The sequence below is a fragment of the Tenebrio molitor genome, chromosome 3, assembly GCF_963966145.1.
Source record: "Tenebrio molitor chromosome 3, icTenMoli1.1, whole genome shotgun sequence".
In the NCBI taxonomy this organism is placed as follows: domain Eukaryota; kingdom Metazoa; phylum Arthropoda; class Insecta; order Coleoptera; family Tenebrionidae; genus Tenebrio; species Tenebrio molitor.
The window spans coordinates 840,433-855,537 of NC_091048.1; the positions used below are offsets into that span (position 1 = coordinate 840,433).

Below are 15,105 nucleotides of genomic sequence, written 5' to 3' on the forward strand. Positions count from 1 at the left end.
TTGTCTCATTTTTTTACTCTTGTACGCAAATTTCTTCGGTCGCTCCCGGAATCGTATCACTTTGATATGTAAATTGATGGTTGTGCGAGGGCGTTCACCTTTATAAGGATGAAGAAATTGTATTGCATTCAGTGTGTCAACGGATACAAGATACAACACAGTTTTTGTGAGTTGATTATGCACCGGGTGGTCGTAAACACAATGATAAAGGCGTGCCATGTAAATACGATGAACATCACTACGGCGTAGTTCTCTAGATGTGACTCTTAAATTTATTCCGCAAGGAGTTTACCGGTTTCGACATCCGCAACAATCCGGGTGCGACCATGGGCGGAGAAGAAGGAAACAGCCATAACTCATGCGTCAAATGTCACAAAATATACATAATTTACATGATTAAGTAATAACGAAGAAAAACAATTTGCAAAACATTTACGTTTAAAAAAAAAACAAAATTGAGTTTCTTTTCAAATCTCTTTCAAAATTTTTGAAAAACTTGATGAACTAGTTTAATTTTTCAAAATTGACAGTTTGAACTTGAAACAATTTTTTAAAAACTGGTATGTGGAAAAGTAAATTTAACAGTAACAAAATGATATAGATCGACAAAAATTGTAAAAACTGACAATTAGATGACAATTGGACTTCTTCACGATGTTAGCACCAGATGTCTAGATGTCCGGTGCAACATTTGCGATAACAATAAACACGTGACAATAAACAAACAAGACAATGCGGATATTTGACGACAAAAACAAGTTTTTTTATTTGTTCGTTTAAAGAAAGAGATCCTTGAAACTTATCGTCGATTCTTGGTCTGTACATTACGGGAGAAAATACGTGGAGGAAATCGTTGTTTCAACACAAAAAAGGCAAATGCTTAGTTGCGAAATTCCATTTAAAGAGCTTTCGTTGGTCATTAAAAAACAAATAATGCGCAACGAGTTGTTGACTCACAGTTAATGGCGAGTGGCCACCTGGTTGCGACGTGTACTGCCAATCAATATGATTCAATCGAACTTGTAGGTAATTAATAACGAATTAATTTTGATTGACTTCATGCATCAATGGATTCTGCAGAGATTTCCGCAAAGCGCAACTCGAAATCACGTACTAGAAACTAGACTAGAGCCATGATTAAATGATAATTTTGACCTTTTTTGGTTCTTTTCCTGGAGAATTTTTACTCATAGTGCGGTATTTACCAGTTCTTAACAAGTTGATAATAAATGTATAGGTTACAAACAATAAAGATTTTAAGCATTATTCGAAAGTGAATTTTTTTGAAAAATTCGCAAAATTTAGAAAAATGTCATTTCGTCTCTGATGTACTCGTATAATAATAGTTATTTAATAAAGTTATCCTTTATTGCACGAACGGGTTTAAAATACGACCGAGGTACGAGGGAGTATTTTAAAGGATGTGAGTGCAACAAAGGAACTTTTTACACGTATGTCTTACAACATTTTATCTACGATCGTGAGATCATCGCACCGGTTTCAACAGAATCTGTATAAAATAATTATTTTTGATTCAATATTTTATGAATAACCAAAGTCGTTTTAGAACCACATCGTTTAGCAACCTATTTCTAAACAATGTTTTCAACAAATTGTATTGTTGTATTCTGACAGTTCTGTGCCATAAAAGCGTGCACTAAAAGCTTTATGGCACGATTCCGTCAGTTCACTAAATGTCAACTTTGGCAACGATTTTTAGTGCAAAAAGTGCCTACTTTTTACACGATCGTAGATAAAATAAATTATACTCGTACAAGCACTAAGCCACTAAGCCAGAATTTCTGCCTTTTTTTTATTATAACCCCACTTAGAATAAAAGTTTATTACAATAAAAACTAAACACTGAACTTGTATTTAATGACACCAATCAAGAACTAAATATATAGCATTACAGCCACATTATTCTTCCTCTATCTTTATTAGTTTCAAAAAAATTGTTTTGTAAATACATACATACTTTTTTAAAAAAACAAAAAAATTAGGACAACTTTTATCTTCATCGATGCAATGTTTATAAAAATAAAATACATGCTAATGTCAAGGACAAAATAATAATTTAGAAGAATATTGTCTGTACTGGACGCGTGTTTCGATTGTTTCATATTACTTAACGCGAATAATAACGGAAAACAAAAATAAGAAGCGATTGTCATACCTGAGAGAAGAAAGTTAAATCTTTTCCCACACAATGATTCAAACTGATTTAGAACAAGTGAATCAATTTAATTTCACAACACTTCCTATCACCATTTGCACACTTTGATCGCGCTCCGTGATAAGGTAACAGTGGTAGATGGATCACGGAAGAGAATGAACTGCTGGAGTGAGTTGAAAATTTTTACTGGAACCAAACTGTCTAAGTGCAATGTTTCGGTCCGTGTACTCACTTAACGGAAGATTAATTCTTATCTTATCGCATTAAATTTCTTCTCGATGAAGCACTACGTTTAACACTGTAGTGAGATGTTTCACGGAATTGAAAAAATTGCTACTGCGTAACACGTCTATCAATAGTGAGATAACATGGGACACTCTTGAGCCGCCAGTGAAAATAGGTCACAATCGAGATTTAAAGCTTCAAACTTAGAATTTCAACGTCAGTAATTTGCAACAGTCCCTATAAAGTTTTTATGTCGGCGCTTACGACCATGTTAAACTATAAAATTATTAACACATTATGGCACAGTTCCATGACTTTAGATTTAGATCGGACGGGTTCAACTGACTATTACTTTCAATTTAACAATTATTGTGAATCACGATCAACAAGTGCTCCGCTATTGGTTTTATTGCTTTCATGTGAAGCGTCCCTGTACGAAAATAGATTACAATAAATCGGGGCAAAAGTCAAAACGAGCCATGAAATTATAATTTATTCCCGAATCAGTGACTCTCGAGCTTGATTTTGACTAAAAACATTTTGATTAGGTACTTAGTTAAATGCAATTTACAAAGTTCTGTTTCGTGATTTGGCAAAATGGGAATGTTTCACTTTTAAAAATTGAGAAGTTTGATTATTTAAATCAGACATATTCATTCTCAACGACACGAAACGTCGGAAACTGGTAATGTTTCCAGAATAATAAATATTTATCAATACAAACCAAAATCCGCAATAAACAACTTTCTCTTGAACTCGTCGTTGCGATTAAATGCTCAATTTACACCAACCATAGTATTACAAAAACCAAATTGTTAATTTTACAATTTAAATGTGAACATCTGGATTCTGTGATTTGTTTAGCTTATTTTTTCATATTTAAAGCGATGGCTATTTGCCAGCTAAAAAAATATTCGCATGACGATTTGAATAAATATTTAGATCGTTGGAAGACTGTTTATCGAACGGAATTCAATTTAGCGAAAACCTTCTAAATTTAAAATTGAATTGAATCGAATAAATAAGATTTCAAGGTTGCCAATCCCAATTTAAACTCATGAATTTCTCTTTGTACACTGCACATGTAAAAAGCGCTTCTGTACCAACAAAAATACACGTTTTTAGTAAACCACAATGCGAAATTAAACCAAGTGGAAACGCAGATTGTCACGTTCTTCGCCATTTCCATTTTGGTGGGCATTAAAGAAATAAGTGTTCTCGATTTAGGAAGCCCTCGCTTTTTCTCAAAATAAGAATTGTTCGTATCAAAATGTTTATTTTTTCCTCAGGGGACGAGCACTTCTCTCCCTTCAATTCTAGAAGGGTGGCAGTAAAATAAAAACAGTGTACTTTATATTGAAATGAGAAAATATTTTTATAGAGTTCTGCAGCGTACAGCCAGACTTGCAGAAACCCTTATCCGCAATCTCAAATTTCTTTCATTTGAATCCGATACTCTCGGACTTGTTACCGTTGTCCTTTTAGCGTATCCATTATTTTCAGGTAGATTATTTTTCATGATTCACAACATATTTTTGCTCTCTAAAAACTTCCCAAATGTTCCACATTTAAAAAAAAATATCTTCCAGCTGCTTTGGTGTATTATTATTATACGTTTCGTTTTAAAAAAGTTAACTGATACATTTTGTTGTCATTGTTTTATGTTGTTGTTGCTTTTTGATCGATAATTAATCTATTTTTATTCTAATTATAGGGTTGTTCAGCACTTTGTACTAGTTTTATATCCAAGTCATAAAACCCAACCAGATGCCCAGACACCACATCATCAATTATGAAACATCTCTACATAAAAAAAGTATACTCACAATCGACTGCAACAAAACATCCAGAACTTCGACGAACTCCCACCGATCAATCACATATCCCGGTGGATCAATCCGAGCGGAGTCGACGAACTGCCGACAGAAAATGATTTTGGAAAAATAACGCCAGGACCACACACAATCGGTAAACAAAACGGACGTGCAAAGACTGCCAATCACCACTGCGACTGTCCTCCAGCTGTTCAATGTTGTGTTGCCGTTGCACCAGCAAAACACAAAGAGCAGCTGAGCGAATCAATAATTCGCGACCCAACTCACCCCCGCAGTGGCGCCACCCCCAACAAACACAATTACAACAGCCGAGCCTCGGGTTTGGGTCCGCATTTCGTAATATTTACATACGAAACAGGAAGCGTGCGCTATTTTAGCTCGCCCGTATTTATATTTATAACCGGTGGTGTTTGCAGTCCTAGATATGAACAGAAATGCTGCGGCATTTTCTACCCGGAAACGGAAAAGAGCTTTCGTGGTCAAGCTTTTCTCGAAAGAAACAACTTGCCACACTAGGCAAAAATAAATGACATAACCTAGAAAGTCGGAAATTATTATTGTGTTTGAACTCACCTGTGTAAGGTAAAGTTTACATTATATTGTTAACACACCGAAAGTAAGCCGGCAACGACGGAACAACGTGCAAACAACTTACGAAGACTTTGTTGTGATGTGCTTATGTGCTTTGTTGTGTTGTTGGTTGCGGCTGGTCGCTGCTGGACGAACTTATGTCAGTGCCACCAACAACACATTTATAATAGCACCAAATATAAATGTATTGTTCAAATACTGCACACATTTCTCAATACATTTCATATCCGTTAGCTGACGTAAATTTTACAAATACTTTTGCTTTTTATAAGGTCGTCATAACTTCAAATCATTCTTTATGAAGAGTGCTGCAGTGTATTTTCGAGAGGGTTGGCAACAAGTGACGTCACTAGTTAGTTCTTTAGTTGACGTTGACGTACGTCAAAATTAGCAACACGTCAATTACTTCGTGAGTCTCATAAAAACATTGAAAAAGTTCAATCTGGCGTGATTCATTTTGTAAAGAGCCGTTAGTGACAGTGTTTGTGCCAAAAAGATCAAACATTCGACATAACCTCGAAACTGGCATCGTTCACAATGAGGAGGGCCCACGCGGGGAATTACTACGAGCCCTTGGCCCAAACTTCCAACGAGGTTGAGGATGAAAATGACCGAATGACCAACGAGTTGAGAGACAAGATCGGTGTGCTGAAGTCGCTGTCGATCGACATAGGAACTGAGGTCAGATATCAAGATAAATTGTTGGCTGACGTGGACGACGATATGGACAGGACTAGGGGTTTTCTGGGGAATACCATGAACAGAGTGTTGAGGTTGTCCAAAGGGTCGCACAATTATTACATCCTGTATTTATTTCTTTTCTCATTATTTGTATTTTTTGTACTATATATTGTGATAAAATTTAGGTAATTTATTGTTTTTATTATTTCATGTAAATATTTATACATATTCTCATTTTGTATGGAGGTGAATATAGGTTAAGGAAAGATTTGCTATTTGAAATTTGTTTTATTTTTAAATTAACAATATTACAAGTTTGAACACAAAACATCACAATCAATTCGCTCGAATTCCTAAACATGTCCTGTAATTTGTAAAAATCATAACATCAAAAACATTCATATACCCAATGGTCCCGCTTTGGGAATTATAAAGAGCAACAATAGTAACAATTCTATTTGACAATAGCTTCATGTTCAACATGAATGAATTTCTGAAATTCATTTTCAAAAATAAGCTATCGCGTATAAATGTTTTACTCTACACAAATTCTGGAATGTCTAGAAATTGTTCATTCATCCAAGCATCCTTCCAGATAAAAAAAAACAAAGAAATCACAGAATAAAATAAAAAAGAAGACAGTGACAACACTTTCATAACTTTGAGGAATATGAAAATATCCATTCAATTTTATCCTACAATTTTGTACAAGAATACTGTTATAAATAAAAGTTTCAACAAATACTAACCGAACTCGAAATTATTTACACTTTTCTCATCCGGACAATGTAACACCAGGCTAAAATAACCATCAAAAAGACTTGACGATTGAAGTTTTATTGTTAAATACAGAGCATTTAGATCGTACGTGGCAGCTTGTCTCAACCCTCGGCTAGAATCTGCGATAACAACCGCTTTAAACTATCCAACCCCGTGAGAAAACCGCCGTCGGGCCCCTGGTGGACCACTCCGCTCGAACTCTCGTCACTCGTGGTAACAAACGAAGTGTGGGCGAAGTCGATCATTCTTACGTCCACGTTGGCCGGAGCGCCGGATCGCGACCTCCCCCTGCTTTGCTCCTTCACCCTTATCCTCTTCGTCAGACTCTTGTGCGACATCGCCGCCGTCAAGTCTTCGTCTTCGTCGTCCTCCAGCTCCAGATCCGCAAACTGCAGCGTGTTCTTCCGCGGTAAACACGTCTCGAAGTCCGACGTGTCGTCGTTAGAACTCATCCCGTTGATGTGCGAGTACTCGTCGCTGCTACTGTTCGAATAGACCATCCAGCTGTCAATAGACAGGGGGCTGGTGGTGGTGATCGTGGGGATCGTGGGAGGCGAGTCCAAAAACACCGTCTCCTCCGAGATAGGGAAGAAGCTGCCGTACTTGGCGCCCCGCGCCGCGGCCTCGCCGAAGCCTCGGTGGTGCGAGTCCTGCGACACCTCGTCCTGGCTCAAGTTGAAGTCCATGGAGGAGTTGCTGGTGTCGGCGTCGTAGCAGCAAGGGACTTCTCGACTGCTCTCTTCGGACGCGCGCGTGCAGTCGCTCTCGCAGAAGACGGGCTCCAGGCAAGGCTCGGGTTTCAAGATGGGAAGGCCGCCGTTGCCTTCGTAAACTATCAGTAAAGAGCTGCAAAGAAATCGTTGCAAGTCAGAAGAAATCTACAAATCGAGACGGCGCGAGAACACTCACCACGAGTAGAACCTGTAGCAGCTCTGCTTCTCGATTACTCTCCTCAGCTGCTCCAACTTCGAGATCACTTGTTGTATGACCGACACTCTGAGGCCGAATCCGTTGTCGAAGAAGGTGCACAGGGCGTTCTTGAAGCCTTCCTCGTTCAACTCGCGGCCCCAGTACTTGTCCTTCTTACAGTAGATTTGGGATTCGGCTTGGTACACTTGCATGCCGCAGAGACGCACCCCGAGGGAGGCCGAAGTGCTGGCGGCGCACTTGGCCATCTGTTTGGAACGTTTCTCCGCCGAGGCGTCGTCGCCGTGTTGGCGCGTGCCCATTTTTAAGTCCAGTATGCACGGATGGGTGTAGTGAGATGTGATATTTTCTAACATTAGGAAGTATTGCTTGTTTGTATTGTCTGATTGCGAAATACTCTTCAGGACGTCTTTCGGGTTGCCCGTGTGATGCACCCTCATTCTAGAAATAACAGTTTTTCCAGTTACGTATGATCCATGGAAAAAATGGTGATAATGACAAAGCGGATGGTGTAGCATTGACCAATCAAATTTTAATTTAATCGTACGATCTTCATCATTGGCCTGGACAAGTATCATGTCACTTGTTGTGCTCAGTACCGTTAGCAAAACGGTACTTTTAACACTGCGGAAACGCCATGGAAATTTTTTTACAAAATTGCATTTTTGTAGACTAAAAATTCGGATCAAAGTAAAAAAAACACAAGCTTTCTTCCGGGTTTTAAAAATCCGAGACTGAAAAACCGTTTACCTAATTTAACTTACATATTATTTTTATTTGGTGACTTTATTCAAACACGGAGAAGAAAAACTGAACCAGTGAAATGTGTGTAATTCTTTGTTTTTCGTTGGTTTTATAATTTCAACTGCAATTTAGAAACAAAGACTTGTAAAATGGCTATGTCAAAAATATTTAAATATTGGTGGCAATATTGTACTCCCATTTCTCTGTAATTATTCATAATTTCTGACCGTTTGAAATTTTTTTCTCGACCATATCGTTTTGCCCCACTTTCTCCTCTTTAAACGGACCCAATTTGTCACTAGTGCCATCGAAAATCGAGTTACCTGGATTGTGCTATTCTGATGCTTTGATTGGTTCAAACCACCATTTTCGCCTACTCTGATTTTTTTTTTATTCGATCGCACGGTATTAACGAGTTACATATTTGGTAAAATTACGAGATTACACTGTAATCAGTAATCACACATACTCAACTCATGATTTATTTTCGTTCACCTGAGCAGTCCAATCAACAAAGAATTTTGCTTAAGTAATTATGATTTCAATAGACCGGTCGTTATTTTTTCTGTTGGTTTACGACTCTTTCATTGCTAAAATAATGACCCTTTTAAACGCGATTCTTGTTGTAGATCGATAATAATAATCATTAACACACTTGATATTGCGACAAGGTCATCAAATTTCGTATAATTCCACCTACATTCTCTAATCTGGAAATAATTTAGTGGGTCATAAAGTGTGATTTCATTTTGGCCAAATTAAATTAAAATATACCTAATAAAGTTGATATGAACTCAGAAAATTGCCTGTGCAACGTAAAAGGGAGTGCAAATTGAATCTCGTGGAAAGTAATCGATGGTCAATACATACATATTTATTTACAAGTAGTGACTAATTATTTTTTTATACATCGTGATTCCAGTACAATAGAGTGATAATTTCTGCTATAATCTGCCGTTACCCTGCTTTGATATTTTAAAAATACTTTTTGTTTACTTCATATTTTCTTTTATAAATATACAAGGTGTCTCAAAATTCGCGAATTCCGAATTCAGAGCGTTGTAGGGGATCACTTGAGTAGTCCAAATATGGAAATAAAAAAAAATCGGGCCTCCCCCCACAAAGATACATTGGTCTGAAGGTGCAGTCTTTGCTGCGTTTTCTTCAAATACAGGCTGAAAAGTTCAGTGTTTATTGTTATTTATGGTGTAGATGATTGTGGAAAATAATAACGTAAAACAATTTTTTGAAGAATAGTTTTATGTAGTTTGGAGTAAAAAAATCTTAAATGTTTGTAATTTTTCTTAAAAATGGAACGGCAACGTAGCTAGAATTGTATTTTGTCACTGTGGATATGAAGGCTGCTATTATATATTGAACAAAATCAAAGTGCTTATAATTTCTTCAGGAGGAGCGAATTTTTTTTCGAAGTATTTTTTGAGCTCCACTGGGTCCTTCCCTACCACGCTCTGAATTCGGAATTTGTGAATTTTGAGACACCCTGTAGAACCACCCGTAAGTAATAGCGATTTTTCATTATGAAATTCCAGTAGAGAGTTGGCGTGGGAAAAATTAAACCGTTTATTGGGGCGTATTCTGTAATTTTTAAAGGGGCGTTAAAATTTTTGCGTCTTTTGAAATTGAAAATTTCAAGCCCTGATTGGTCATTGGTATGACAACTTAATTTAACGCCCTTTAAAATTTAGCGGAGCAGTTACAGAATACGCCCCATTTAGAACAGTGTCAAGTTTGAATTTCCCGCCGTTTGACACGAATGACATTTGTTCATATTTAATCGGGACATAATTGAACATGTTTGTTTTCAGCAAAAGGTGCCCTTAGATATTTGCTTCGAGAATAGGAATCGTTACGTTATTCAATTTTTAATGTAAAACATTACGAAGAATGAAAAAAAGGAAGATTTTTTGGCTCTAAATTTTAGGTTAGCTGTCAACATGGTGCAATTAATCTACGCTTTAAAAAAGCACAACAATTAATGGTTTCCAATGCCTTCCCAGCCCAGGATTTCGTTTGAACGCGTGATAATTTCTTCCTTGCTACAGCGATCGTGCTGTGCTTGATACATCACATCATTTTTCCAACACTTGCTAATAATTCTTTGAAAACTTATATACCTACGTTGTGTACATGACCGAATAGCATCTATAGACTTTAAGTTAGTCTTTAGACTTTATTCGTGGGGTCAAAACTACAATCATCCACGTCCAAACTTTGTAAACATACAGGAAATGTTGTAATTTTAATTGACAACATTTTTATGGCTCTGATGATACTGAAGTGAGCATAATTATTTTTGTGGCTGAATTTGCGTTTGCAATATGTAAATTATCCTCCAATGTAAAGGTCAAATTAAGTTGGTGCCTTCAAGTTTACACACACCACATATGAGTAAACATGGATTGTTCAAATTATTACACAGAAGGAGTACGCAGTAAGAGTACGACTGATAAAATTATCATCACATAATATGTAGCAACGAAATCGAAAATTGTACTAAAAAAAATTGGGAGTTTTTGTAGGTCGTACAATAAAATACACAAACAAAGAATACATCACACTTGTTTTAGAATAACATCAAATATGATAATAGTGAGCACACATAGATAAGTAGTGGTACGTCACAACAATTTGAAAGGTAAACAGTAGCCAAAAAATGGTGAAAATGCGTTTGGTGGTGGTGGTGAGAAGCCAGAGATAGAGATTACGAGTACTTACTTCAGCACATCTTCGCGTTTCCTTTTGCGGTCAGTCTTGGTTCTGGAAGATTCGTCTCGGAAACTGGGACTGTATCTTTTCTCGATTTTGCCGCCGCTACACAACGTCGCCTGCATAACCCCTGCAACAATTCGCATCGAGATTTAATCTTGCGCGCCTAAATACACACCCTCGATTGATATAAATCGGTCTGGGGTCTATTAATATTTTAGTACGAATTAGTTGTGATAGCAAAACTGCCACGATATAACAAAACTATTCGAGACGCTACAACAAGCTCTGTGTGTTGAATGTGATGAGAAAACGGAAAAAAATCAACAACCAAAAAACTAGCACCGTTCGTTTACTTTAGTGAATTGAAGTGAGAGGAATAGAATGCAGATTGTGGGCCAATCTGGATTCTATTTGGTTTTTGATTAAAAATAGTAAAAATGGGCTTGTTTTCCAACCCGTTTTAGCGTGAAGGAGAACGTCCATACAAACCCTCGCAGAATGGACGAAGGAGGCATTCGAAGCGGGGGCAGGCAGCGGGCAGCCGTCTGTCAGCCGGTCCACCGGGGGCGGTTCCCTCAATAAAACAAGTAAACGATTTTGGGATAACCAAAGTTTACAGCAATCACTCGCACATACATTCAGGATGATGCGCAGAGTTGGCAGAAGCAACCCCTTTATGCCAGGTGGGTAGAATACAGATCGTTGAATCGAATGCATGCCCGAAAACCTACTTCCACACATAATTCTCGACCCAACGCTGCCAATCGATACGATTCAATCCTACAGAATAAAAATTTGTTGCTCTTTTAACTCGCCGAGTTGCTTCGGCAGCCATTTTCACAACATGGCGTCCAACACAAATACATTCATTCGAAGATTTGCCGTTAAACTCGTTCTTTAATTAAGTTCTACTGTCTTTCGATGCATCAAAAACGTTAAAATAGAAAAGAGAAACCTCGTAATTTATTCGATAATACAGGAAAAGAGGAAAGGAAATTTTCCGATAAATCCGTTAAAAATTCAATTTCCAAGAGCTACCAACGAAAGTTTTGAGAAACATTTCAAAAATTTGGAACGGTCGTAAAACGTGCAGATTTTTGCATTGTACGACTTTTCGAGATTGAGAGACAGTTTTAAGCTGCCTTAAGTGTGTCACTGTGTGAATTTGGCTAAACCTGGCAACACCGAGCGCACTTATCCAATCACAACGACTGAATCAGGCCACTTGCATAAAGTGTTGCCAACTCTGACTAAAATTCGACTCATACCGAATATCAAAGTACTATCAACGTAATGAACATACTTACCTTCGATATCACAACTTACTTACTCTATGTACGTTCGATTGAATTTAAGAAAAATATCGAGGCTTTCACCATTATGAATGTATTTGAAATTTTTTTAATTTGATGCCATGAGTAGAACGATACTTTCACCAAATGGAAAAAGGAGGGGAATGTGTAGTTGTCTGGCATCAGCCTGAACTAACGGGATTTGGGGGGTTGTTACCATTCACACCACACAATTATCCACTTTTTTTATTTCATTAAAAAATAAAAAAGAATTCATCAGTGATTTATTTTCTCAAAAAAAAAATCAAAAAACTCCAAGTTTGTTAATTAAAATAAAAACTAACATGTCAAGCGTAGTACAACACACTAATGCATGAATTAAAAAAAACATGAATGATACGTTAGATGATCAAGTCTTTTAACATAAGTCAAATGCATGCACCATAAATCCAGTATAGTTGTCAGATTTCAAAAAAAGTTTATTTGGAAAGTTTCATTTTGTACATTTACAATACACAGTCACTATCTAGCCTACGTATTTATAAAACTATTCCACACCAGATCGGATGGAATTCAGGAACATCGGCTCCGACATTTTTAATACTTACAACGTTATCACGATATTGGAGCCGACTGTTCCGGAATCAGAGTCTGGCCTTCGAGTCTTAAATTATCAACAACAAATAAACGCATTGTCCACTCGAGAGTCTTTTCCACTGACTACGTTTTTTGTGTTTTTGGATTTTTGTTTGTATCTCTTATTCTACTCGGCTTACCTTTGTATTTCGGTACAAACATTTTGATATCTTGGTCCTGAATGTTCTGGTAAAAGTCCAGCTCTCTGTAATTCAGGGGTTTGCAGATCGTGCTCGGGTTCAGCACCATGAGACGCGTGTGGCCTCCGACCTGGAAACGATAAACAATTTATGAGCGACTTTAATGCGCCACAACGATCCTAACACGAATGAATAATAAACAAAAAGAAACGTTCTTTCAATAAAAAAGAAAAAGAGATCAAATAGACCTGTACTCTTGCCATTTGCTAATTTGAAAAATGATACATAATTGGAGGATTTGTGAAGTTCAAAAACCTGTGCCATTTAATAGACAAATAATCCGCTTTTTAAATACATCTTTTTATCTTTTAGAAATGTTTATTGTTGTGTTTTATGACCAAATAAAATATTTTTAACGAATACTTCCGGGTGCTACTTCTGAAAAAATATTCCACAATAACAGTATATATATATTTATTTTTTATTTGTTTTTTTATAAACTATATTTTTAGGTCAGATCTTAAATTTTTTTGCATTATTAAAATCCACCAGTTAGGTACTAATTCTTTTCTATATTTTCTGTGTTTATCATTTTATTAATTAAGACATTTTATTTAAAAAATAATATGTAATTATATTACATATTATATTGTTTTTTACATATTAATGTAATCTGATAAACCTCACATCTATGAAATCAACAGTATTATGAAAACGTAAACATTTCTAAATTGTCTTAAAAAATATACTATAAGACTAAGGCCCGGTTGTATAAAGCGATGTCAAGTCGTTGTTAAAGTTAACACAATGTCAAGCGATTTGATTGGGGGTTATTTAACATTGGATTTGAATCAGCCAATCAAATGGGCGGATTTCCGACTTGACGCATTGTTAGCTGGCACGATGTAAACTAAGCTTTATTTGGGCTAAAATGAGAATCTTAACTTAAACCTTCTATTTAATTAGGTTTTACTGTGCAATTTCCAACAATGTGATTACAAAGTAAGATACAGTTGGATTGTTCTGTAATTAAAAAATATCAAAATCCAATAAGAAACGGACTGGTTTATTTTACGAAAAAACTGTGCCAGTTGGCACCACCATTACAGAAAAACTATAATTTTCATGTCTCCGTTATCAGCAAAATCACTTAACCAGAAACTTCACGTGTTTCAAAAATTTTGAGAGAAACAAAACCGACAACCTTTACTAAATTAAAGCGAATTTAAATTTGATGTGACATTTTTATGGCAACCTCGTTTTATTTTGAAACTGTGCAGATTCACACAAATAATTTCTTTATCAAGACTGATATTAAACGGTAAACTACAAAAGGTCTAAAATTGCAAATGAGTAATGAGGTTAAAAAACATTCAGTATTTTATTTCAAGAACTAGTCACACATCTTACACTCCTGATTTAGCACCAAGTGCAAGCTACAGTTTTGGCACATTTTGAACGAACGAATTGAGAACATTTTTACAATAGAAAATGACTACGTGAATTATGTTTTGCAAAAATAAACACACGTTCCGAAAACTGTATAAAAGAACACACTGTTTCTAGGTTGCAATTTTTGAATTCTCAGTAACGAAAATATTTTGACAAATTCTCGAAAATGATAAACGTTAATCGCCATTCGCTGGCTGTGAATTTGGCACATTTTGGATGCAAGAATTCGGACTATTTTTAGGAAACCATTAAAATAATACATAATTAGGCGATGTAAGATAAGTGTTGAAATCCGCGCAGATTATATTGAAAAATATAAAAATATTTACATCTCCAATAAATCACATTTAGACCGGAAGCTTTTGGGACCCAACTACGCATGTGGCTCCGCGAATTTTTAATATGGTCCAAAAATAAGAAGAAACAGAAACGTTTCACGGCCCGGAACTTAAATTTATATCGAGAGACTATGTAGGATTGGTAATGTAAATAATAATCAATCAAAAAAGCTATTAATTTTGTTTTTGGTTTAACATTTTTGATTTTTCGACAGCGAAAATATCCGCCTTCTGACAACTCAACAGATTTTGCGATTTTGGCATATTTTCAAAATTCAAACGATTTTTGGAAAATGTGTTAATACCGGACTTGAAATAATACTCGTAAACAAATGGCAATCCTCATCTAGTATTCCGGAAGTTTAAATGTACAGGGTGTCTCAAAATTCGCGAATTCCGAATTCAGAGCGTGGTAGGGAAGGACCCAGTGGAGCTGGAAAAATACTTAGAAAAAAAATTCGTCCTTCCTGAAGAAGATATAAGCACTTTAATTTTGTTCAATACATAGCAGCCTTCATATCCACAGTGACAAAATACTATTCTAGCTACGTTGCCGTT

General features: G+C 36.3%; 3 protein-coding genes across 10 annotated transcripts in view; 1 reads left to right on the forward strand and 2 right to left on the reverse strand.

The window, feature by feature from the left end:
• LOC138127133 (tripartite motif-containing protein 2-like) overlaps window positions 1-4,949 on the reverse strand; it is a 32,415-nt gene extending 27,466 nt beyond the window's left edge. For 2 of the 4 annotated variants that reach the window (XM_069042997.1, XM_069042994.1), the window contains exons 1-2: window positions 4,810-4,949; window positions 4,228-4,317 (exon numbers count right to left, since the gene is read on the reverse strand). In XM_069042997.1, coding sequence (XP_068899098.1) covers window positions 4,228-4,247 — 20 coding nt within the window. In that variant the 5' untranslated portion in view covers window positions 4,248-4,317; window positions 4,810-4,949. Of the gene's footprint in view, window positions 1-2,176; window positions 2,390-4,227; window positions 4,318-4,809 lie in introns of those variants that run through there. The other 2 variants (XM_069042998.1, XM_069043000.1) reach the window with 2 other exon arrangements.
• Window positions 4,950-5,172: 223 nt separating this feature from the next.
• Window positions 5,173-5,790, forward strand: Bet1 (blocked early in transport 1). Its single transcript, XM_069043006.1, has one exon. The coding sequence runs from the start codon at window positions 5,365-5,367 to the stop codon at window positions 5,695-5,697; it is 333 nt and encodes a 110-aa protein (XP_068899107.1). The 5' UTR covers window positions 5,173-5,364; the 3' UTR covers window positions 5,698-5,790.
• Window positions 5,777-15,105, reverse strand: part of Ip6k (Inositol hexakisphosphate kinase) — a 32,452-nt gene continuing 23,123 nt past the window's right edge. For all 5 annotated transcript variants that reach the window (XM_069043003.1, XM_069043001.1, XM_069043005.1 and 2 more), the window contains 4 exons: window positions 12,758-12,887; window positions 10,696-10,816; window positions 7,198-7,656; window positions 5,777-7,134 (listed from right to left, as the gene is read on the reverse strand). In XM_069043003.1, the coding sequence (XP_068899104.1) occupies window positions 6,390-7,134; window positions 7,198-7,656; window positions 10,696-10,816; window positions 12,758-12,887 (1,455 nt within the window). In that variant the 3' untranslated portion in view covers window positions 5,777-6,389. The remainder of the gene's footprint in view (window positions 7,135-7,197; window positions 7,657-10,695; window positions 10,817-12,757; window positions 12,888-15,105) is intronic.